At 51.7% G+C, this 22,209-nt stretch overlaps 1 protein-coding gene across 1 annotated transcript; it reads left to right on the top strand.

Annotated features, from left to right (window-relative positions):
• The first annotated feature begins 680 nt into the window (after positions 1–680).
• IFNLR1 (interferon lambda receptor 1) lies at positions 681–20,541 on the top strand. The gene is made up of 8 exons (XM_086720232.1): positions 681–702; positions 754–999; positions 4,386–4,509; positions 12,353–12,537; positions 14,976–15,118; positions 17,631–17,790; positions 18,111–18,244; positions 19,222–20,541. The coding sequence occupies exons 1-8, from the start codon at positions 681–683 to the stop codon at positions 19,990–19,992; spliced, it is 1,785 nt and encodes a 594-aa protein (XP_086576358.1). The 3' UTR covers positions 19,993–20,541.
• Positions 20,542–22,209: the final 1,668 nt, after the last annotated feature.

The following is a 22,209-nucleotide window of genomic DNA, read 5'->3' as shown; positions in this document are numbered from 1 at the left end:
GAATCTGAAGCAGGCTCCAGGCTCTGAGGTGTCAGCACAGAGCCCGACGCGGGGCTCGAACTCACGGACCGTGAGATCATGACCTGAGCCGAAGTCAGACGCTCAACAGACTGAGCCACCCAGGCGCCCCCACATATATATATATTTTTTTAATGCGACCATATTTTGCTAGTTGCTTTTCTGCCTCTCCAGTACTTTGCCAACTTCGCCGAGCCGTGACATATCCATCGGCAGCCTCCTTTTTAATGACGGTAGACAATTCTGCGGTGAGGCTGTTTCCATCACTCGGAAGCTATTACTGTCGGGGTGACTGGTAACACACCATAGGCTTTGGTGTCGGAGGCTCCAGCCTTCTCCGGAAGTAGGCCCTCGGCTCTCTCGAGGCTGCCACCCCCTTGTGAAGAAGGCAGAGAGTCACAGGACTGACCCACCAGATTCTCGTGGGGGGGGGGGGGGATGAAAGTAGCTAACGTGCGGGAAGTGCTTGGCTTAGTACCCGGCACATAAAACACGCTCGGACACCGCCAATGGTGTCTGAGGCTGTGCTGTTGAACTGGCCCTGAACTCTTCGTGCTGTTTGACTCAGCTCCCGTACTGGAACCCCTAACTGTGGCCGTCGGTCATCATCCCTTCTCCTCCCCTCTCCCCAGGCATGGCTTTACTGATCCGCCACCCCCAGGATGCGGCGGAGCAAACCGCCACGCAGACGCGGAGGAGGTTCCAGCCGTCTTTGAGCCTCGGTGGCGCGGGGAGCCGGCCGGCCGCCTAGCTCGCGGCGGCGGGGCCGCCCCCGGGGAAGCCCCCGCAGAGTCCCGGGCCGCGGGGGCGGGGCCCGCGGCTCGGCCTCCCATTGGCTGGCGTCCGCAACCACCTGCCGGCCGGCGGGCGGCGGGGCCGGAGCGGGGACCTGGCGGCGCCCGGCGGGCAGCGCAGGAGCCGGCCTGGCGGGGCTCGGCCGGTGGGTCCCCCTGTTCCTGTGCCTGCTGCAGTCCACTCAAGGTAAGGGCGGGGGGCCGCGGGGCGGGCGGCCGCGGGGCGCCTGCCCTGGGCGGCGGAGCTCCCGGAAGGAGGGAAGTGGCCTCAGCCCAGCCGCCGCCAGAGGAGGGGATGCGAATCCGCCCTGCCCACCCACCGCCCGTTTTCTTCTACACGGGGGCTTGGAACTCGACACACCCGAGTCTTTGCAATTGCTTTCCGGGGAGGAAACAGAGCCAGATTCCTACTGCCAATCCAGCTCCAGGTGAACAGGAAAAGACGGTGGCAGTTTAAAACGCAGCTGCATTGATTTACAGAGTGCTGTTTCAGGTTTCCCCGAGAGCCCTGTCCTCTGCATTCACAGGACGCTGGATCCTCGGTACCCGGGGAAGTCAGGGGAGTGCCCTGCCCTCCCCCGGAGCCGCCATCCTTTCCCCCTGGGCGGTTTCAGAAGTTCCTCCCAGACCTGAGGGGAGGGAGCTCTGGCTTAGTCTGTGTGCTGCTGTTACTCTAACGAAAGCCACCTTTTTTTCTGAGCTCCCACTGGTAAATAAGGTGGCAGGGTACAAAACACCCCAGGATAGGACCCACCCGCCAAACCCCAACCAATCAGGAGAAGGTCCCAATATTGCCCCCAGTCTTAGACTTCCTAGTCTTCCGCTAACAATTTAAGACCCAGAAGGGCCCTGGGGCACAAGCTAATACTGATAATTAATACTAAGACTTCTTTGTGCTGGGCACATTACCCTATTTAAAGCGAAACAACCCAACCCTTCTATGAGGTAGGGTCTATTTTCTCCCTTTTCAGATGGGGAAGCTGAGGCCCAGGGCACTGAGGGGAATGGCCCAGGAAGGAAAGCGCAGGTGAGACCCCTGAAGAGAAGGCTAAGGCTGAAGCAAGCTCGTCCAGCTTTGGCCGTGGGGTGGGTGGCTAGAGCAGGACCGTCCGTCCACCTGGGTCAGCTCAGGGATGCCCCAGCCCCTGGCACCTCTGCGCAGTGACTGTTGTTGCAGCTGGTAAGGGATAGTGTACCTGTGTGTGAGGGGTGGGGGTCCTCTGTCCCCCTGTTTCGCTGTCAAACTCAATAGTTTTCCCATCTGGGCCTAACGCTACTTTTACCGGAGGAACACTTAATGTACCCAACACAAACTGTGTGATAGTTTAGGGTGAAGGTCAGCCGGATCCAGGTTCAGATCCTGGCCCCCACGCAAACTGGCTGTGTAGCCTCAGGCCTATTGCCTACTGTCTGTCTGTGAATCTAGTGCCCCTGCACAGAAGGAGAATGGCACCTACCCTATAGGCTGGTTCGTCCTGAGGGTTGAATGAGGCTTTGTGGATAAAGTGCCAGACCAGGGCCTCCCACCCTTTGAAGGCTCAGTAAATAAGGTAACTACTGTTGTGGCTATTTCTCCACTGTGGCCAAGTTCAGACTTTGGGCCTGTCCTGCCCACAAGATACCTTATAAGCTGAAAAAAAAAAATTGCAGATAGACTTTGGCCTCTGCTGGTCACCAGCCAGAAAGCTGGGAACAATGATAGCACCTGTACCCCAGTGACCCAGTTCCTGCCAAAGATCACAGGATGGGGTGGAAGCAGGTACCCACATTTGGGTTAAAAGACCAGAAGCGGGGAGCCATGCTGAGAGCCATTGGTACAACCACCCTCCACCCTGATGCCATTCTGTAACCTGTATGGATTTCCACCATGGCCCGTGTGACACTTCAGGGCGCTGAATTCTCCCTTGGGTCCACGAGCTTCTAAAGGGCAGGAATGGAATTGTGTTCCCCTGTGAAACTCGTGGCACAGATGTCATTGGCCAATAGCGGTTCACAGATGTTGGAAGAATAAAGCTGAACAGGCCCCACGAGAACGTAGAGGAGGAAGTATGATCAGGAGCTCAGAATTTGGGGTTGGCTAGGCCTGGATGTGAATTCTGATTCTACAGCTTATTACCTGAGAAGGCCTGTTTCCTCATGTGTAATGTGATGGTCACAGTTAGTACCTACATCCTAGGGATGTGGGGAGGATTCAAAGAAATGCAACCAATGTACTTAGCGTAGTTCCTGGCACATAGTTAGGATGCAAAGCACATTAGCTGCTGTCATCATCGTCAGTCAGATGTGTCCCACCATCAGTCACCACTACCATTTCTTAGAGATATCAGGAAAGGCTCCCCGAGGGAAGTGACTTTGGAATCAAGTCTTTAAAGGATTAGATGGTGAAAAAAAATTAGAAGGTGAACAAACACCAGGCAGTCGAAGACCCCTGGGTTCAGAGGTACCCAAGAGAACGCAGTAGTTTGAGAAGGGCAAGAAACAAGGTTGGCTGGAGCCTAGTGAGCCGACTGGGGAGAGGTTGACAAGATGGCCGGTCATGTACCTCACTAAGGAGCGTGGACATTTTTCTAAGGGTGAGGGAAGGGCATAGAACTGGGAAGAGGTGTCATCAGGTGTATATTTCAGAAGATGAGGGTTAGCAGTGAAGAAGAGGTGCCGAAGAGGGGAAGCAGAAGCCAGTTAAGGGTGGTAGGGGAAAGTGTCGCTGGGACAGTGACATCTGGGCAGAGATGTGAAGGAAGCAAAGGAGCGAGCCTGCTAGGGATCCAGGGGGAGAACAGTCTAGGCGGAGGGAACAGCTTGTGGAAAGGCCTGGAGGAAGAGGGTGCCTGGCAGGCTCCAGAAACAGCAGAGAGGCCAGTGTGGCTGGAGAGCAGCGAGCACGGGGAGAGCGGTGGCTGGGATTAGGTAAATCTTGTGGAGGATTATAAAGACTTTGGGTTTAACCTTGAATGAAGTGAAAGCCAGTTGAGGGTTTAAAGCAGAAACGCCACATGATCTGACTTTCATCTTAACCCTTGCTGCTTGCTCTGTGGACAATGGGCAAGATTAGAAGCAGGGAGACCAGTTGGGTGGCCTTTGGAATAATCCAAATGATCACAGTAGTCATTCAGTCAACAAATATTTATTGTGCACCTACTCTGAGCCCGGGACCGTTGCAGACAGGCTCTGGGGACATGGCTACGAACAGAGCTGAGCCCCTGCTCCTGAGACCCTGTTCCCTCCTGGAGTCCAGGAAATCCAGTAGGTGGCTCCTGTCCTGCGGTGTGCCTCTGAAACCCTCATGTGCCAGAAGGGGCAGGAGCTTCCTGTCCATAGGACAGAGCAGCCACTGAGGCCTACGGAGGGGAAGGGCCTGCGATACAGCCGGTCCGTGGCCAGGCCGTGATTGGAATCCTGACCCTGGGCTCCCAGCTGACACCCTGTCCCCTGTGCTCTAGCCACCCCAGATGACTCCTGGTTCTCAAACTCAGTGAGCGCCCGACTGCCCAGCCCGCCACTGGTCAGCTCCAAATGGCCCACGTCAAGAGCAGCCAGGAGCTCCAGGCTTCAGGACCTCTTTCTCTCCCACAGGGAGGCCCCATCTGGCTCCTCCTCAGAACGTGACGCTGCTCTCCCGGAACTTCAGTGTGTACCTGACATGGCTCCCAGGGCCTGGCTACTCCCAGAACGTGACCTATTTTGTGGCCTACCAAAGGTAGAGGGGAGCCTCCAGTCTGGCGTTCGGGGAGACTGAGGAGGTGGGCCGAGGCTGGAGGGGCTTGTGTGGGCCCGCTGCGGGGTGTGGCCGTCTTCCCGGTTCCCTGTGTCCCGGGGGAGATAGCATGGGCAGCTACCTGGAGAGAATGAGATAAAGGTCTGGCGGCGAGAATGATGTCGACTAGGGCACAGGGCACAGGTGATGGGCCCACAGGGGGTGGGGACGATCTCTGAGAAGAGTCAGAACACGGCTTGAGGAGAGCTACGAGGGCCCAGTGGTAGAATTCTCCAGGGCCTGGGGGAGGTGCTTGGAGTTGTGCCAGCTGACAAGGGAGGGCACACGTATCTCCTGCAGAGCCTGTGTTAGGTGTCGCTCCACAACCTTCCCCCTACGGCGACTTGAGGTCCTGCCCAACAGGCAGTCCAGGCCAACCCAGAGGAATCTGAAAGTGGAAGCAAATTTGCCATCTTTGCACCCAGATGGGAGTCACTTGAGGTTCTTTCCTCAAGAACCTTGCGGTCACTTGAGGAGGGTAAGGTGATAAAAGCAGAGAGGCAGGAGGACTCCTCTAGGATTGGCGAGGAGGAGGAAGCAGGAAGGGGGAGGTGAGCGCTGTGGACGCGGGACCCGCCTGTGCCAGGCTGAGCGCTAAGGTCTCGTGTGAGGAGTTCACTTTTTGCTCCCTGGATCCCCAGGCATGCCTGCATTTCCCCCATCTTAGAGGCGAGGAGCCTGAGCTCAGAGAGGTGCTGTGACTTACCCCAGGAAACCAAGGATGGAGCCAGAAGGAACAGCCAAGTCCCTCCGACCCCAAAGCTCGTGCACTTCCTGTTCTGTCATGGTCCCTCCTTCTGTAGCGTCCAGACACGAGCGATGGGGGCCTGCCTTGCAAAAGGGCACACGGGCCAGCAAGCTTTCAAAAAAAAAGAACTGTAAGGGGGGGGGGCGTGTGGGGGGCTCAGTCACTTAAGCATTCGACTCTTGGTTTCGGCTCAGGTCATGAGTTCGGCTCAGGTTTGTGAGTTCGAGCCCTGCGTTGGGCCCTGAGCTGGCGGTGCAGAGCCTGCATGGGATCCTCTCTCCCTCTCTCTCTGCCTCTCCCCTGCTCGTGTGCGCTCTCTCTCAAAATAAGTAAGTAAACTTAAAAAAAAAAAAAAGAACTGTACAGAAATATATCAGGAGGCCGAAAACACCTAACATGTACCGTGTCGGCACATTAAGTGTCTTTACTGACACACAGCCCTGTGAGGAGGGAGCAGCCGAGGCCTTCTGCAAGAGGATATTTTGCTCAAAGCCCCATAGCTGGGAATAGTGGAGCCAGAATAAACTGATTAGGGTTGAAAGTCCATCCTCTGGACTTTATGATGTTTTCCTTCCCCTTGACGCTTTTAAACACCTGTGAGGATTCTAAAATGATGATATTCTAATTGTATCATTTTTTTTTCATGGATTAGTTGGAATTATTTTACAAAGACATGCTTCCTCTCCTGTAGTATGTGATATTCAGTGGTACTCTTCAGATGGGCGAGATGGGACATATCCTTCATTTTTTTTTTTTTTCTCAAGTTTTCAAGATCACGAATTGAATTCCTTTTCATCTCCCAAAGGTGATCAATTTTTTTTTAATCATTATGAACTCGAGTGCTTAAACATATCTGATGGTTTCAATCCATTGCAACCTGTCTACTCATTAAAACTTGAATTGTCCCATCTCTGGCCAGCAAAACATCTTTTCAGGTTGGCTCCAGAGTCCTTTTAATTTGACTCTGGTAGTTTTGATTATTGCTGTTATAACAAGATGTTCCAGGATCATTTGCACAATTCCTGACCTAAAACCAGAATCAGCCATTTGTCCACTTAGTAGAAAATGGTGTGTTTTTTTTTTATTTTTTTTTAACGTTTTATTTATTTTTGAGACAGAGAGAGACAGAGCATGAACAGGGGAGGGTGAGAGAGAGAGAGGGAGACACAGAATCCGAAACAGGCTCCAGGCTCTGAGCTGTCAGCACAGAGCCCGATGCGGGGCTCGAACTCACAGACTGCGAGAGCATGACCTGAGCCGACGTCGGATGCTTAACCGACTGAGCCACCCAGGCACCCCTAGAAAATGGTTTTAAAGGATACGATGTGTATGTTAGCTGTGCTGATCACTACTTAGCTATTGCTTTAGGTTTTTTCAGTGAGTGTGAAATGGGTAGATAGATAACTATAATTCCACCTCTGTTCCTGGCTTCTGCTGAGATGGGTGATTAAATCAGCAAGCCCCATCCATGATCTCCTTATGAAATGAGTTTTCAACCACACCCATGGTGTTCCTTCTAGAACATTCTTTCTAATTTTTTGCCATATGCATAGGCTGAGAATTTTCTACTTCTGGTTTCTTTTTGCTTAACAGTCCCTTCTATGTGCCTGTCTTCCTCTCTCCGTTTACCATAAGCAGTAAGGAGAAATCCGGCCACATCTTCAACACTTTGCTTAGAAATCTCCTCAGCTGGGGCGCCTGGATGTCTCAGTCAGTTGAGCATCTGTCTCTTGATTTCTGCTCAGGTCATGATCCCAGGGTTGTGAGATCGAATCTGCATTGGGCTCTGCACTGAGTGTGGATCCTACTTAAGATTCTCTCTCTCTCTCTCTCTCTCTCTCTCTCTCTCCCTCTCCCCCCTTCTCTCCCTCTCTCTCTTTCTCTCTCCCTCCCTCTGCCCCTTCCCCACTCATTCTCTCTCTAAAAAAAAAAAAGAAAGAAATCTCCTCAGCTAAATATCTAAGTTCATCACTTTCAACTTCTATTTCCCACAAAACACCAAAACACAATTCAGCCAAGTCTCTGCCACTTTATAACAACGATCGCCTTTCCCCCAGTTTCCAGTAAGACGTTCCTCCTTTGCATCTGAGCTCTCCCCAGAACCACCTTTGGCTCCATAGTCCTACCAATGGTCTCTTCAAGGCACTCTAGGCATTTTCTAGCACGCACCTGAAAATCTTTCCCACCTCTACCCAAACCCAGGGGCAAAGCTACTTTCACATTTCTAGCTATTTCTTACATTAGCACCTGATTTCTGGTACCAAAATCTGTATTAGTCTGCTAGGACTACCATGACAAAATACTATAGCCTGAGTGGTTTAAACAACAGAAATTTATTTTCTCTCAGTTTTGGAGGCTGGAAGTCCAAGATCGAGGTGTCAGCAGGTTTGCTTTCTCCTGAAGCGTCTCTCCTTGGCCATGGAAAACGGTCACCTTCTCTCTGTTCTCACATGACCTTTTCTCTGTGTAAGAGTATGCCTGGTAGCCTTTCCTCTTCTTTAAAGACTATAAGTCCAGGGTGCCTGAGTGGCTCAGTCGGTTAAATGTCTGACTTCCGCTCAGGTCATGATCTCGCGATTTGTGAGTTTGAGCCCCGCGTCGGGCTGTGTGCTGACCGCTCAGAGCCTGGAGCCTGTTTCGGATTCTGTGTCTCCCTCTCTCTCTGCTCCTCCCCACTCATGCTCTGTCTTTCTCTCAAAAATAAACAAACATTAAAAAAAAATTTTTTTTAACTATTAAGTCCGGTTGGTTTAGGGTCCCACCCTTATGACCACATTCAATCTTAATTATCTTTTTATTTAAAAAATTTTAATGTTTCTTATTTTTGAGAGAGAGTGAACGAGTGGAGGAGGGGTAGAGACAGAGGGAGACACAGAATCTGAAGCAGGATCCAGGCTCTGAGCTGTCAGCACAGAGCCCGATGCAGGGCTCAAACTCACAAACTGTGAGATCATGACCTGAGCCAAAGTCGGACGCTCAACTGACTGAGCCACCCAGGCGTCCCTTAATCACCTTTTTAAAGGCCCCATCTCGGGGCGCCTGGGTGGCGCAGTCGGTTAAGCGTCCGACTTCAGCCAGGTCACGATCTCGCGGTCCATGAGTTCGAGCCCCGCATCAGGCTCTGGGCTGATGGCTCGGAGCCTGGAGCCTGTTTCCGATTCTGTGTCTCCCTCTCTCTCTGCCCCTCCCCCGTTCATGCTCTGCCTCTCTCTGTCCCAAAAATAAATAAAAAAAAAAAAAACGTTAAAGGCCCCATCTCCAAAAGCCTATACAGTCATCGGGGGTTAGGGCTTTGGCATTTGAATTGGGGGGGAATGCAATTTAGTCCATAATATCTAATAAACTGGATTTCATCAAATTTAAAACTTTTAGTCTTTAAAAAAAAAAAAGCTTAAAGAAAATGAAAAAAATCCAGCCACTGAGAAAAAGATGTTTACAATATATACACTGGAAAAAGACTAGTATCCAAAATAGATAAAGAACTCCTGCATCTCAATAAGAAGACAAATCACCTGAAAAAAACTGGAATAATCATTTCACAAAAAAGTGCACGAGTGGCCAATAAGGAGTGGCCAATAAACACATGAAAAGATGTTCGACAACCTTAGTCATTAGGGAAAGGCAAATTAAAGCTACAATGAAACGCAACCACACACCAACTAGAATGGCTAAAATTAAAAGGACTGACAATACTAAGTGTTGACAAGCTTGTGGAGGAACTAGAACTCTCCTGCATTGTTGGTGGGAATGTACAGTCACTTTGGAAATCAGCTTGACAGTTTCTTGTCAAGTTTCCCCTTCAGTTACCAAATCTCCCAGATTCTACTCCTAAAGCTTTATTTAAAAGAAATGAAAACATGTCCATACAAAGACTTGTACATGAACATTCATAGCACTGTAATTCATAATAGCTCTATTACGGACTGAATTGTATACCCTCATATTCATAGCCTGAAGCTCTAACCCCCCATGTGATTGTACGTGGAGATAGGGCCTTTCAAGAAGAAATTAAGATCAAATGCGGTCATAAGGGTGGGGCCCTAAGCCAATAGGACTATGTATTAATATTTCGGTTAATAATTTGCTGATGGTTTGGGGCGCCTGGGTGGCTCAGTCGGCTGAGCGTCTGACTTCAGCTCAGGTCATGATCTCATGGTTCGTGAGTTCGAGCCCCGCATCAGGCTCTCTGCTGACAGCTGGGAGCCTGGAGCCTGCTTCAGATTCTGTGTATCCCCCCCCCCCCCCCGCCGCCCCTCCCTTGCTCATGCTCTGTCTCTCTCTGTCTCAAAAATAAATAAAAATTTTTAAAAAATAATAATTTGCTGATGGTTCACGTGTGGCTCAACCAATTTTTTCAGTCCTATTTATGTTCATTAAGCCAACTTTGATAATTACGTTCTTTTTTTTTGTGCTTTACGTATTTAATAATTGTTTTTACTTGTTCAATCTTCAATTACTGAGTGAGGCATATTAAACATTTCTTATTATAATTGTGGTTTTTCTGTTTCTTCCTATAGTTTTGTCTGGTTTTGCTGTCTAGAGTGTGTATCTATTTAGCAGGCACATATAAGGGAGAATTTTTTTTTAATATATAATTTATTGTTAAATTGGTGTCCATCCAACACCCAGTGCTCATCCCCACAGGTGCCCTCCTCGATGCCCATCCCCCACTTCCTCGCCCCCCATCAACCCTCAGTTTGTTCTCCGTATTTTTTTTTCAACGTTTATTTATTTTTAGGACAGAGAGAGACAGAGCATGAACGGGGGAGGGGCAGAGAGAGAGGGAGACACAGAATCGGAAACAGGCTCCAGGCTCTGAGCCATCAGCCCAGAGCCCGACGCGGGGCTCGAACTCACGGACCGCGAGATCGTGACCTGGCTGAAGTCGGACGCCCAACCGACTGCGCCACCCAGGCGCCCCTTTTTTTTTAAATTTTTTTTTTTCAACGTTTATTTATTTTTAGGACAGAGAGAGACAGAGCATGAACGGGGGAGGGGCAGAGAGAGAGGGAGACACAGAATCGGAAACAGGCTTGTTCTCCGTATTTAAGAGTCTCTTATGGTTTGCCTCCTTCCTTCTCTGTTTGTAACTTTTTTTTCCCCTTCCCCTCCCCCCTGGTCTTCTGTTAAGTTTCTCAGGATCCACATGTGAGTGAAAACATATGGTATTGATCTTTCTCTGACTGACTTATTTCACTTAGCATAATACTCAGGGAGAATTTTTTTTTAATGTTTATTTAGTTTGAGAGAGACAAAGTGTGAGTGGGGGAGGGGCAGGGAGAGAACCTTAAGCAGCCTCCATGCTCAGCGTGGAGCCAGACGCAGGGCTCAGTCCCACGACCCATGAGATCATGACCTGAGCCGAGATCAAGAGTCAGACGTTCAACCGACTGAGCCACCCAGGCGCCCCAGGGAGAGTGTTTTTCATATCATCCCGGTAAACGGAATAATTTTTCATTATGTGGTGATTCTTTTCCCCTTTAGTATTTCTTTGGACTTTGAAGTTTATATTTTGTCTCATGTTAATATAGGGGCGCCTGGGTGATTCAGTTGGTGGAGTGTCTGACTCTTGATTTCGGCTCAGGTCATGATCTCACGGTTCATGGGTTCGAGCCCCGCGTCGGGCTCTGCAGCTCGGAGCCTGGGGCCTGTTTTGGGTTCTGTGTCTCCCTCTCTCTCTCTCTGCCCCTCCCCCACTCGTGCTCTGTCTCTCTCTCTCTCTCTCTCTCTCTCTCTCTCACAAAAATAAATACACATAAAAAAATTGAATATAACTAGACCAGGTTTCATTTTATTGTTAACGTTTATATACTGTAGCTCCACCAAGAAACAAAACAGGAGTTCTTTCCAAAAATCCGTCCTCTCTGCTGCCCCCATCTAGCCTCCTCCACTCACGGGTCGTTCAGTTCCCAAACCCAGGAGTCGCTCTGGTTTCTCCCTGCCCGATGTTCCACATCCAGTCCACGAGCAAGTCCTGTTGGCCTTACCTCCAAAATATAACCCCAGTCCAGCCCATTCCTGCCATCCTCACCTCTGTTTTCTCTTAGACCACTGCTGCGGCCTCCCGGCTGGTTTATCAGAGGTCGCGCTCTCAAAAACAGAAATTAGGTCACCTCAGCCCCCCCCCCCCCCCCCCGTTCAGAACTTTCCAGTGGCTTCCTAGCACACTTGAAATAAAATCCAAGCTCCTTGGCAAGACGGAAAGGCCCTGCCTGCTCTTCCCACCCACCCCTGTGCCCACACCTCTCCCCGCCTCACCCACTGGCCTTGAGCCCCCCTGGCCTCCTTGCTTTTTTCTGGACACTTCCTTCCCCCAGGCCTTCACCCGGCTGCTTTGCCATTGCGGCCTCAATATTACCTTCCTGGCCTTTCCTGAGCCACCTGTGGAAAGGAGTTCCCCCCGACCCCTCCCCCCCCCCCCCCACCTGCCATGCCATTCCCCCTTGTCACTGCACCTACCTGCTCCCGGATTTACCTCAGTGATGTGATGATTGCCTCTCACCCCTTCCCCATCACGCTCCCGAGGGCAGGACCTGCCCGGCATTGCCAGTTCCCCAGGAATAATGCCCGGGGTGCTGGTCCCTTCTTTGGACCCCGGTGTTCTCAGAACACGCGCATCACAGGCCTGTGGGTCCCCGCTGACAGCCACGCAGCATCCAGCACGATGCCTGGCACACAGCAGGTGGCCCACAAGGCCTGAGCGGAGAAGAACGTGGGCAGTGGATGCTGGTACCAGTGATGGCAGGCACCATGCAGCCCTGGGGAGGCAGGAAGAGGAGGAGGAGGAGGAGGAGGGAGGCTGGCCTGCCGGGGGCCCCGGAGCTAGTGAGGGACGCAGCCGGGATCCCACCGCGTGCTTCTCTCCAGAGCCTGAGCTCCTAACCGGACTGTTCTCATTCTGTCCCAGCCCGTGGCTGGCTGATAGGGCAGACGGGTGGACGATCAGGCGGATGAAGGGACAAGGGAGCCGGTGTTCTCCAAGCTCCCTGGCCCCAGAGGCTGAGTCTGCAGCCCACGCTCTCCCGTCTCCTCCCTCAGCGCTCCGACCCCCAGACGGTGGCGAAAAGTGAAACAGTGTGCGGGAACCAAAGAGCTGGCCTGTTCTCTGATGTGCCTGGAGAAACAAGACCTGTACAACAAGTTCAAGGGGCGTGTGTGGGCAGTTTCTACCGGCTCCAGGTCCCCCCCGGTGGAGTCCAAGTACCTGGATTACCTTTTTGACGGTAGGTCTGTGGCTAAGGGACCAGGTGGGAGGCTCCCTGTCCAGGCCCTGCTGTCCCAGCCACTGTCTCCACTTCTCCAAAGCAGAGGCAGCCCCACGTAGCCTGGCATCGTGGCAGGGTGTCAGGGGAGTTCTGCCGGCATATGCTTGGTGCTATTTTTTATGTTCAAAGTTCTCTTTAAGAAACAATTTTTTTTTAAATGCCAGTTGATGGGGCGCCTGGGTGGCGCAGTCGGTTAAGCGTCCGACTTCAGCCAGGTCACGATCTCGCGGTCCGTGAGTTCGAGCCCCGCGTCGGGCTCTGGGCTGATGGCTCGGAGCCTGGAACCTGTTTCCGATTCTGTGTCTCCCTCTCTCTCTGCCCCTCCCCCGTTCATGCTCTGTCTCTCTCTGTCCCAAAAAATAAAATAAACGTTGGAAAAAAAAAAAATTAAAAAAAAAATTTAAAAAAAAAAAGAAACAATTTTTTTTAAATGCCAGTTGCAAAAGTAACTCCTGTACAGTGTAGAAATTGGGGGGGGGGGGGCAAAGAAAATAGAAATAGAGAGGAAATCATCCCCCATGTGTACCACATTCAGAAATCACCAGTGTTGGGGTGCCTGGGTGGCTCAATCAGTAAAGTGTCCGACCTCTGCTCAGGCCATGATCTCGCGGTTCATGGGTTCGAGCCCCGCAATGGGCTCTGTGCTGACAGCTCAGAGCCTGGAGCCTGTTTCGGATCCTGTGTCTCCCTGTCTCTCTGCCCCTCCCCCGTTCGTGGTCTGTCTCTCAAAAATAAATAAATAAATGTCATAAAAACAAACAAACACTGAGTGAGGAGAGCACTTTTCTCTTCCCAGTATATATTTTATTTCTAATCCTAACGACAGACCTGTGGGGTTCATTTTCATTGCCCCATTTAAAAAAAAATAATAAGTAAGATTCACAAAAGTTAAGGAAATTGCCAGGACACACAGTTAATAAGGGATGGAGGTGGAACGTGAATCTGGGTCTTTCTAGTCTTGAACACGGTATTTGAACCAGACCAAGAGTGAGGCGGGGTGGTAAGAAGGAGAAGATAAATACTCAGACAATATCCTCACGGAGCTGAGATCTGTAACTTGCTGCCCAGCCTTCTCAAAATACTTGCGAGCAAATTAAGGCTCCGATGGAGAGGAGGAAGGGCTTGAATGAAGGGTGGCAGGGAGGGAGAGTAGGAAGGAAGAAGAACTGACTTGGGTACAAGCTGGCTGGGTGGATGGATGAAAAGGGTAGAAGGACGGATGGGTAAGAAGAAAGGACGCATGGAGGGGGTGCAGAGGACACGGTGGAGGAGGGGAAGGAAGAAGGCTACATGGAAAGACATGCTCACCAGGAAGGAAGTATGTGTGGATGGGAAAGATGGAGAACAGGAAGGAAAGGCAGATGGACGGGTCACGGGCTAGATGGAAGCAAATAGAAGGTTGACTGGCTGCCTGGGAAGGGACGGAAGGACAGGAGGAAAGGAGAACAAGGGAGGGGGGACAGACAAGAAGGAAAGATGTATGGGAAGTGAAGAAGAATGGATGGATGGGGAGGGTGGATGGCAGGAGAGCAGGTGGTTGGCTAGACTAAAGGCAGGAAGACAGTGTAAAGGAAGAGGAAGGAAGGAAGGAAGGAAGGGTGGGAAGGCGAGCGGGCAGACAGGCTAGAAGAGCGAAGGATGAACAGGTGGATGGACGGATGGACAGGATGGACAGGAATAAGAGATTAGAAGGAAAGACGCGTCGAGGAGGTTACTTTTGTAAGTAGTATTAATGTTGGCTTTGCCTCCGCCTCCCTAAAGCTCTCCTGATTCTCCCATAGCACACTCCATGCCGGAATGACCTTTCCTGCCTTTTCCTGCCCTCGGCTGTGGCCCTGGTCATTTTCTCGCTTGAGTTTCGGTAGTTTGCATACTTCATTTCCCCCGAATTTCCTCCAGCTCCTGGAGGTCAAGATCCCCGTTCCCTCCAGCTCCCTGCCCAGGGCTTAATATGTAATCGGAGTCCACTGGACTCTGACCCACAGAACCGAGATAATGTGTGTGTGTTGTCTGCAGCTGCTCTGTGGTGATAATGGCACCAAGTGGGCAAGATTCTGACAGCCCAGCGATACGGGAAGGGTGCCCAGGTGCAAGGGACAGCATGAGGAAAGGCAGGTTAGCTGTGAGCTTGGCCTGTTCATTTGACCTCTCCGAGCCTCAGTTTGCCTCTTCTGTAAGATGGGAATAGTGGTAGCTCCCTTCCAAGGTCACTGCAAGACTTCAATCAAATGGCTTGAAGGCTCTTGATGCAAACACTAGAGCCATTTTCCCCCTTCTAGGAGCGGTCTCTGGGCTGGGGGCGGGGCTTGGGGGGAGTGGGGGTTGGAGGGTGGGGGAGCAGACCTGCCTGGGGACAGGGGGATAGATGCTGACAGGTCCGGTTCTATTTCTGCCAGTGGAGCCAGCCCCACCCGTCCTGGTAGTCACCCGGAAGGAGGAGATCCTGAGCATCAATGCCACATATCAGCTGCCACACTGCATGCCCCCACCGGATCTGAAGTACGAGGTGGATTTCTGGAAGGAGGGAACAAAGAATAAGGTAGGAAGCCTCTTTCCTGCCCTCTGGCTGGACCCCCCCCCCCCCCGCCCCGTCCCCTACTGCCCCACCAAAACCCAGTGCCTCTCACCCTCCCTGCCTGCTTTCTGCACACCAACTCCAGGAAGCCTTCCCCACATACCCCCACCCCTGGCAGTCACTCCCTGACTCTGCGCAGCACGATTGGCCTGCAGCCCACCCCTGCCCTTTTCCCCCTAAGAGGCCAAGTACAGGGTATCCTGCCCCTTCGCATTATAGGTGGTAACAGCACAGTTTTTCTACCCAATATACATATATATATTTCATTTTTATTTTATTTTTTTTTTTTTAATTTTTTTTTTTTTTTTTTTCAACGTTTATTTATTTTTGGGACAGAGAGAGACAGAGCATGAACGGGGGAGGGGCAGAGAGAGAGGGAGACACAGAATCGGAAACAGGCTCCAGGCTCCGAGCCATCAGCCCAGAGCCCGACGCGGGGCTCGAACTCACGGACCGCGAGATCGTGACCTGGCTGAAGTCGGACGCTTAACCGACTGCGCCACCCAGGCGCCCCTATATATTTCATTTTTAATTATGAAATCCTTTTTTTCCCAATGATATCTGATGGAAGCATGAGAGGCGCTAGGAAGCCTGCTTGCCAAGCCCCTGGATTCATTACCAAAGAATCAGAAAGTACAGATGCGCTCTAGGAAGAAAACTAAAAGTACCCAGAGACTACCACAAATACCCAGCTCCAGACTCGTTTCTCACATACGAACATGTGCCTGTCTGCACATGTTTATTGATGGCAGAGGCCGGCCAACTTTTCCCGTCAAGAGCCAGATAGCAAATGTTTTTGAATTTGAGAGTCATGTGGGCTTTCACAGCTAGTCAACTCTACGTCTACTGCACAGAAGGAGCCATAGACACTAGGTCTATAAATGGGCACAGCTGTGTTCTAGGAAAACGCCGTGTACAAAAATGGTGGCACGCCACATTTGACCCGTGTAGTTTACTGTCCCCTGTTTTTGTTCTTTCTGTCTTGCCGAACCAGCATTCACACTCCTGACACTCTGCATATGTACTCTGGATCCCAGGGATATAGATCGTCTTCAGATGGTCCCTGCCTTTAAGGATATCTCAAATATTCTAGGGGCAGCTGGGTGGCTCAGTCAGTTAAGCATCTGACTTTGGCTCAGGTCGTGATCTCATGGTTCGTGGGTTCGAGCCCCGCGTCGGGCTCTGTGCTGACAGCTCAGAGCCCGGAGCCTGCTTCGGATTCTGTGTTTCCCTCTCTCTCTGCCCCTCCCCCGCTTGCGCGCGCTCTCTCTCTCTCTCTCAAAAATAAACAAAGATTAAAATTTTTTTTTTTCTTCAAGAACAACTCAAACATTCTAGACCACCCCCGTCCAATAGAGGTAGAATGTGAGTGGGTGCCCGGGTGACTCAGTTGTTAAGTGTCTGACTTTCGCTCAGGTCATGATCTCGCGGTTCATGAGTTCAAGTCCCACATCGGGTGAGCACAAGTCCCACTTCTCTCTCTCTCTCTCTCTCTCTCTCTCTCTGCCCCTTGCTCACTTCTGCCTTCTTTCTCTCTCAATAAATAGATAAATAAATAAATAAATAAATAAATAAACAAATAAACAAATAAATTTTTAAACAATTTAAAAAATATAATGTGAACCACATGTGTCATTTTAAATGTTCCTCATTAAATGAAGAAAACCAAGTTAATTTCATTTTAATAACTTATCTCATCCCATAAAATGTTATCATTTCGACATGTAAATAATATGAAAACTGTTGGCATGTTTTACATACTTTTTGCACCTAGTCTTTGAGGTTTTTTTAAGGTTTATTTTTGAGAGAGAGACAGAGAGACAGAGAGACACAATGTGAGTAGAGGAGGGGCAGAGACAGAAGGAGACACAGCATCTGAAGCAGACTCCAGGCTCCGGGCTGTCAGCACAGAGCCCGACGTGGGGCTCAAACTCACGAGCCGTGAGATCATGACCTGAGCTGAAGTCAGATGCTAAACCGACTGAGCCACCCAGGCGCCCCGCACCCAGTCTTTGGAAGCCCGTGTGTATTTTATAGTTGGAGCACATCTCAGTTTGGACGAGTCACACTTCAAGTGCTAGTCACCACATGTGACCCACACCAGACTGGGCAGGGAAGGCCTAGCGTTTTCCGGGTCTGTGTTGGCTGGATCATGCTCCCTACCCCCAAATACACCGTGAGGCTCCGAGCGCAGGCAGCCTGCGGAATCTGCCCTTCAAAGAGGGACCCGCAGGCCCTGGGGGGCGGCACACAAGGGGCACCTTGAGTGGCAGGGCTGCTTCTGAGCTCAGACCATCTGTACCTCAGGACTCGGTGGAAAAGAAGCCAGATGATGCTGGGAGGTGCTCCCTTAATGCTTAAACTTTAACGCAGGGAAAGATGTGCACGGCAGTATCTTGCCAGCCCCACCCTGTCCCGGTTGTGCAGAGCCCATCCCCACAGCAGGTCTGCCCACCCCTGTTCTCTCTCCGAACAGACACGATTTCCAGCCACTCCCCGTGGCCAGCCAGTCCAGATCCCCCTGCAGCCAGACACCAGTGGACCCTACTGCCTCAGTGCCAGAACCATCTACACCTTTGGTGATCCTAAGTACAGTGGGTTCTCTAAGCCTATCTGCTTCTTCCTGGGGGCCCCAGGTGAGTGCAAAGTGGTACAGAAGTGAGGTTTCCCACCCCACCCCCCCACCCCGGGACAGACTATCTTTATCATAAGGTGGTCAAGAGCATGGGTCTAGAGATAGACTCACCTCAATTAAAATCCCAGCTTCACCATACCCACTGTGTGTCTTTGGGTAGCTTACATAACCTCTCTGAATCTTGGCTTCCATAATCTGTAGGGTCGGTATATTCTTATGAGGATCACGTGGGATAATGTATGCAAGGCCCGCTGCACAGGTGCACTTGATAGATGACAGCCATGGTCATTGTTTCTGTGGTTCTTGTTCTTCCTTCCTTAGGAGCCAACTGGGTATTCCTGGGGTTGCTGCTGCTTCTGCTTCCACTGCTGTTGGTCATTGCCATAGGCCATGTGATCTGGAGGAGGTTCACAGACAACCCCTGGTTTCAGCAGGCAAAGATGCCATGGGCCCTGGTATGGCAAATCTGGGCATGTGCAACAGAGGGGGAGGTTTGTTTAAGAGTAAGGAAATGGGGCTGGACTTAGACCATAGGTCAGACGGACAGACCAGACTATCAAGATAGTGCACACCGCGAACGTCTCCTGTCTTTGTGTTTAAATTTCCACCATTAGTAATTCATTCCTTTGGCGCCAAATTCAAATGGCAAATATTCAATTTGAATTGAATTTCGCCAAAATTCAAATGGGAGGGAGCAGTGCCTTCAGTCTCCATAGTGAAATAACTTCATCGGGTTTGTCAGGTACTGAGAGCAGGGCCACCAGCCTTGGGACTCAGGAGAGATGCCCAGAAGGGGGAAGGGGAGAGGGTGGTATCAAAAGGGAAAATCTTAGAAGGGTCCCAACACTTAGTTCACGGTTTAACCAAGGGTGAGTCTTGCCTTGGCTGACCCTGGGATCCCCTCCCTTGCCTGCTGCCTCACTTCCTTAAGGCTGTGGGCCAATTGGGGCAGGGGGGATGCCTGGAGAGGTCAGATGGGTCCAATTTGTTCAAATGAGGGTCTGCTGAGGGTGGCTGGGCCATAGGTGAGGTGTGGTGGGCACTTGGGTCAGGATGGCTTTGAGGATGGATTCTGAGTGTCTTGGCCACACAGGAGTGGTTTCAAAGTCCCTGGCGCTGGGACCCGCAGGGAAATCCCAACTGAATGACAACGTCTGTGTTAGACATTTCTGCACCCCGCCCCGCCCCTCACCCAATGGTGCCCTGAGCCCCCAGCTCAGTTACCCCAGGGGTAACTTGCCTGATGATACCCTCTTATGGGCGGCTCTCCCCAGCCCCACTGAAATTTCCTACTCCCTTGCTAGTGTTTCCTGGGATCACTTCCCAAAAGAACTATTTACATTTGAATCTTTGTCTCGGGGTCTGTTTCCGGGGGGACCCAGGCTTCAGGAAAGCCTAAATTTTCCCTTCTTTTCTCCCCTCCCCAAATCAGGACTTTACTGGACACAGACGCCCCGTGGCAACCTTTCAGCCCTGTGGCCCTGAGTCCCCAGATGCCTTGATCCTCTGTCCCCAAAAGGAACTGACCAGAAGGGTCGGGCCGAGCCCTAGTGTCAGGACCCCAGCCACCGTCCAGGCAGGATCAGAGGAGGACAGTGCTGAGGAGGAGAAGGACGATGAGGAGGACACAGATGACGGTGTCAGCTTCCAGCCCTACATTGAACCACCGCCCTTCCTGGGGCAGGACCACCGGACCCCGGGGCACTCGGAGGTGGGGGGCACCTGGACTCCTCCCAGCCAGGCCGAAGGCTCCTCGGCTGCGGATGCTTCAGACAGAAGCGGGGCCAGCACTGGGGGCTCCTCTCCCCGGGATGAGCCTGAGTCTTGTTGTTTAGCCAAGAAGGGATCGGGCCAAGGGCCAGGTGGGGATGGGTGTCAGGAGCCTCTCCTCCTCCACGAATTCTCCCAGGACCTGAGTTTCCTGGAAGATCCCCTGAAAGACAACCTTTCCTCCTGGACCAGCTGCTTTTCATCACCAGGGCTGAATCTGGTCCCTGGGGAGCCCCCAGTTTCTCTTCACACACTGACCTTTTGCTGGGACAGCAGCCCTGAGGAGGAAGAGGAGGAGGAGGGGGAAGAAGAAGGAGGAGGAGGGGAGAGGGAATCAGAAATCGAGGGTGACGTTACTGGCAACTGGAGGGCTGAGAGCCTCCAGAAGGCTGAAGTCAGAGGCGGGACACTAGGGCATTACATGGCCAGGTAAGCTTTCTTCAGCATCCCTCCAAGTCTAAGCTTTCCAAGGACCCAAGATGCCACCTGGACTTGAGAGCCTGGGCGCATCCTGCCTGAGTCCATAGAGGGCTCTTACGGCACTTTAGAAACCCCAGCCGCAGCAGCCACCCCATCCTTTGACTCGCCGGCTTCGGGCCGAGCTCTAAGAAGGGTGAGGACAAGAATGGGCCGAGGTCAGAGGCTGACTGGCTATCACATCACCCCACTGCCTTTGGGGTGACGGGGCAGTTAGAGAAAGCATCTCTGGACAATGTCAAAGGTCAGGTCACAGTAGACAACCAAGGGCTGACGCCACAAGGGACCATCTGGATCTGGGGGGAGGGAGGTTTGGAGCACATCTTTATGAGTGTCATACCTTTCTCCGGCACCTGCTGAGCTCCCGCCTCCCCTGAGTCTCAGCCTCCTGGTTCATGAGTCCTCTAGCGTGGGCCTCAGTGAAGAAAAACCCAGAAAGCAGGGGATAGTCTCTGACTTACAGAATTAACACAGCTTTTTTTTTTTTTGAGAGAGAGAGAGAGAGAGAGAGAGAGAGAGCATGAGCAGTGGAGGGGCAAAGACAGAGGGAAAGAGAGAATCCCAAGCAGGTTCTGCGTGGTCAGCACAGAGTCTGACCCGGGGCTCACGTTCACGAGCTGTGAGATCATGACCTGAGCTTAAATCAAGAGTCGGACGCTTAACCAACGAAGCCAACCGGGCGCCCCTCCACAGCTTTTATTATCAGACAGACCTGGCTTCAAATCCCAGCCGTGCCATTTACCAGTCACGTGACTTTGACTAGCAGCATTCACTTTTCTCTGGTCTCCCCTTCGTCTACCTCCTGCCCTCCACCTTCACTTACTCTCTCCTCCTGGTCAGGAAACCTCACTCTCAGAAGTCCAAGCCCAGCCAACAAGGACCCGGATCGCTCTCCCCTTTCCCAGAAAAGAAAGAACCGAGAGATCCACCCTCCAAGGGGTCTGATTTGTTGGGGGTGGGGTAACGACCCGTCAGAGAACTGGACTCCTGGGTCTGTGATCCCTGTTTTAGACCGCACTTTAGACCTCTGGTTATAAAGAAGTCCCATTTTCCCTTCCAATTATGAGACTCGGTGTCTCCTGGAAGCAGGTATGTTAGAAGGTGGCAGAGAGACGGTAAAGTATCCCCCAAACCGAGATGGCGCTTTGAGGCCAGGAAACGAAGCAGGCGACTCCGTGCAGTTTTCACAGAGTTTTGTTCAGGGTAATTTACTGATGGGGTGTGGCGGGGGGAGGGGGCGTTGTTGGGGGAAGGATAAGCCACGCAGCTGCATCGGAATTCTCTGCAAAATCCAGACCTCAGCTTGCAGGTTTGAAGGGGCCAGGGGACACTCAGAAGGGCGTTGTAGTGAGATCAGAGGGTTCGCCTGCACCTCAAAGGGCTTGCGTGCCCCAGGTTGACAGCTAGCCTTTAATTAGATCCTGTGCATCAGGAAAGAGAAAGACTATGTTCTCTCTAACGGATTCGTGGGAGGCTAAAACAAGCCGCCCCCCATCCCGGCCTTGGTGGGCATTTCTAAGATATATCTATTAATCTCCGAGGGCCCGGGACACATAGTCCTGAGGAAGGTCGTGGAGCAGACATGAACAAGATGGAGAGCCAAAGATGGAGTCAGTGTTGTCAACCCTCCTACAAGGTGACTAGCCTTACCCGGGGGGTAACGACAGGTGTTCTCAAACAACTGCCTTGTTAACCTATACCCACCAGGGTACGGGCGAGCATAGCTGAGCGTTCGCCTATAGGGACCAAGCTTTTTGTCATTTTGTGGCTGAGCATCCGAACAATCATGGCTCCGAGACCTGGGCCCTGCCGTGTAGCCAGAACTTATGTTTCGACGTTTGTGAAAAAAGCATCTTTGTAGCCATTTCACCCACACAAGCTTGTTGTTCTGAAGGCAACAAGAAGGCACGACATTAAATGAAGGATCCGGAAAAGGGAATCTGGTCTAGGGGTTCTCCAACCACGCTCCCAAACAGTCTTGGGTTTCATGGGCGGAGGCTGCCAGGGACTACTGGACCCCCACGACAGCCAGAGCAGTCTCCCAGTGTCCCGCTCCACCCCATGGCCTTCCGTGAGAGGCTGTGCTCGGTGGGGAGGGGGTTCCCCTGCTAAAGAAAAAGTTAGCACACTGCTTGTTTGATTGAATACCTGTCTTTTGTTTCAAACAAAGAAA

Source organism: Puma concolor, chromosome C1 (assembly GCF_028749965.1).
Source record: "Puma concolor isolate L17-30 chromosome C1, mPumCon1.1.hap2, whole genome shotgun sequence".
NCBI classification, from domain to species: domain Eukaryota; kingdom Metazoa; phylum Chordata; class Mammalia; order Carnivora; family Felidae; genus Puma; species Puma concolor.
This window is presented reverse-complemented; position numbering and strand designations above follow the sequence as displayed.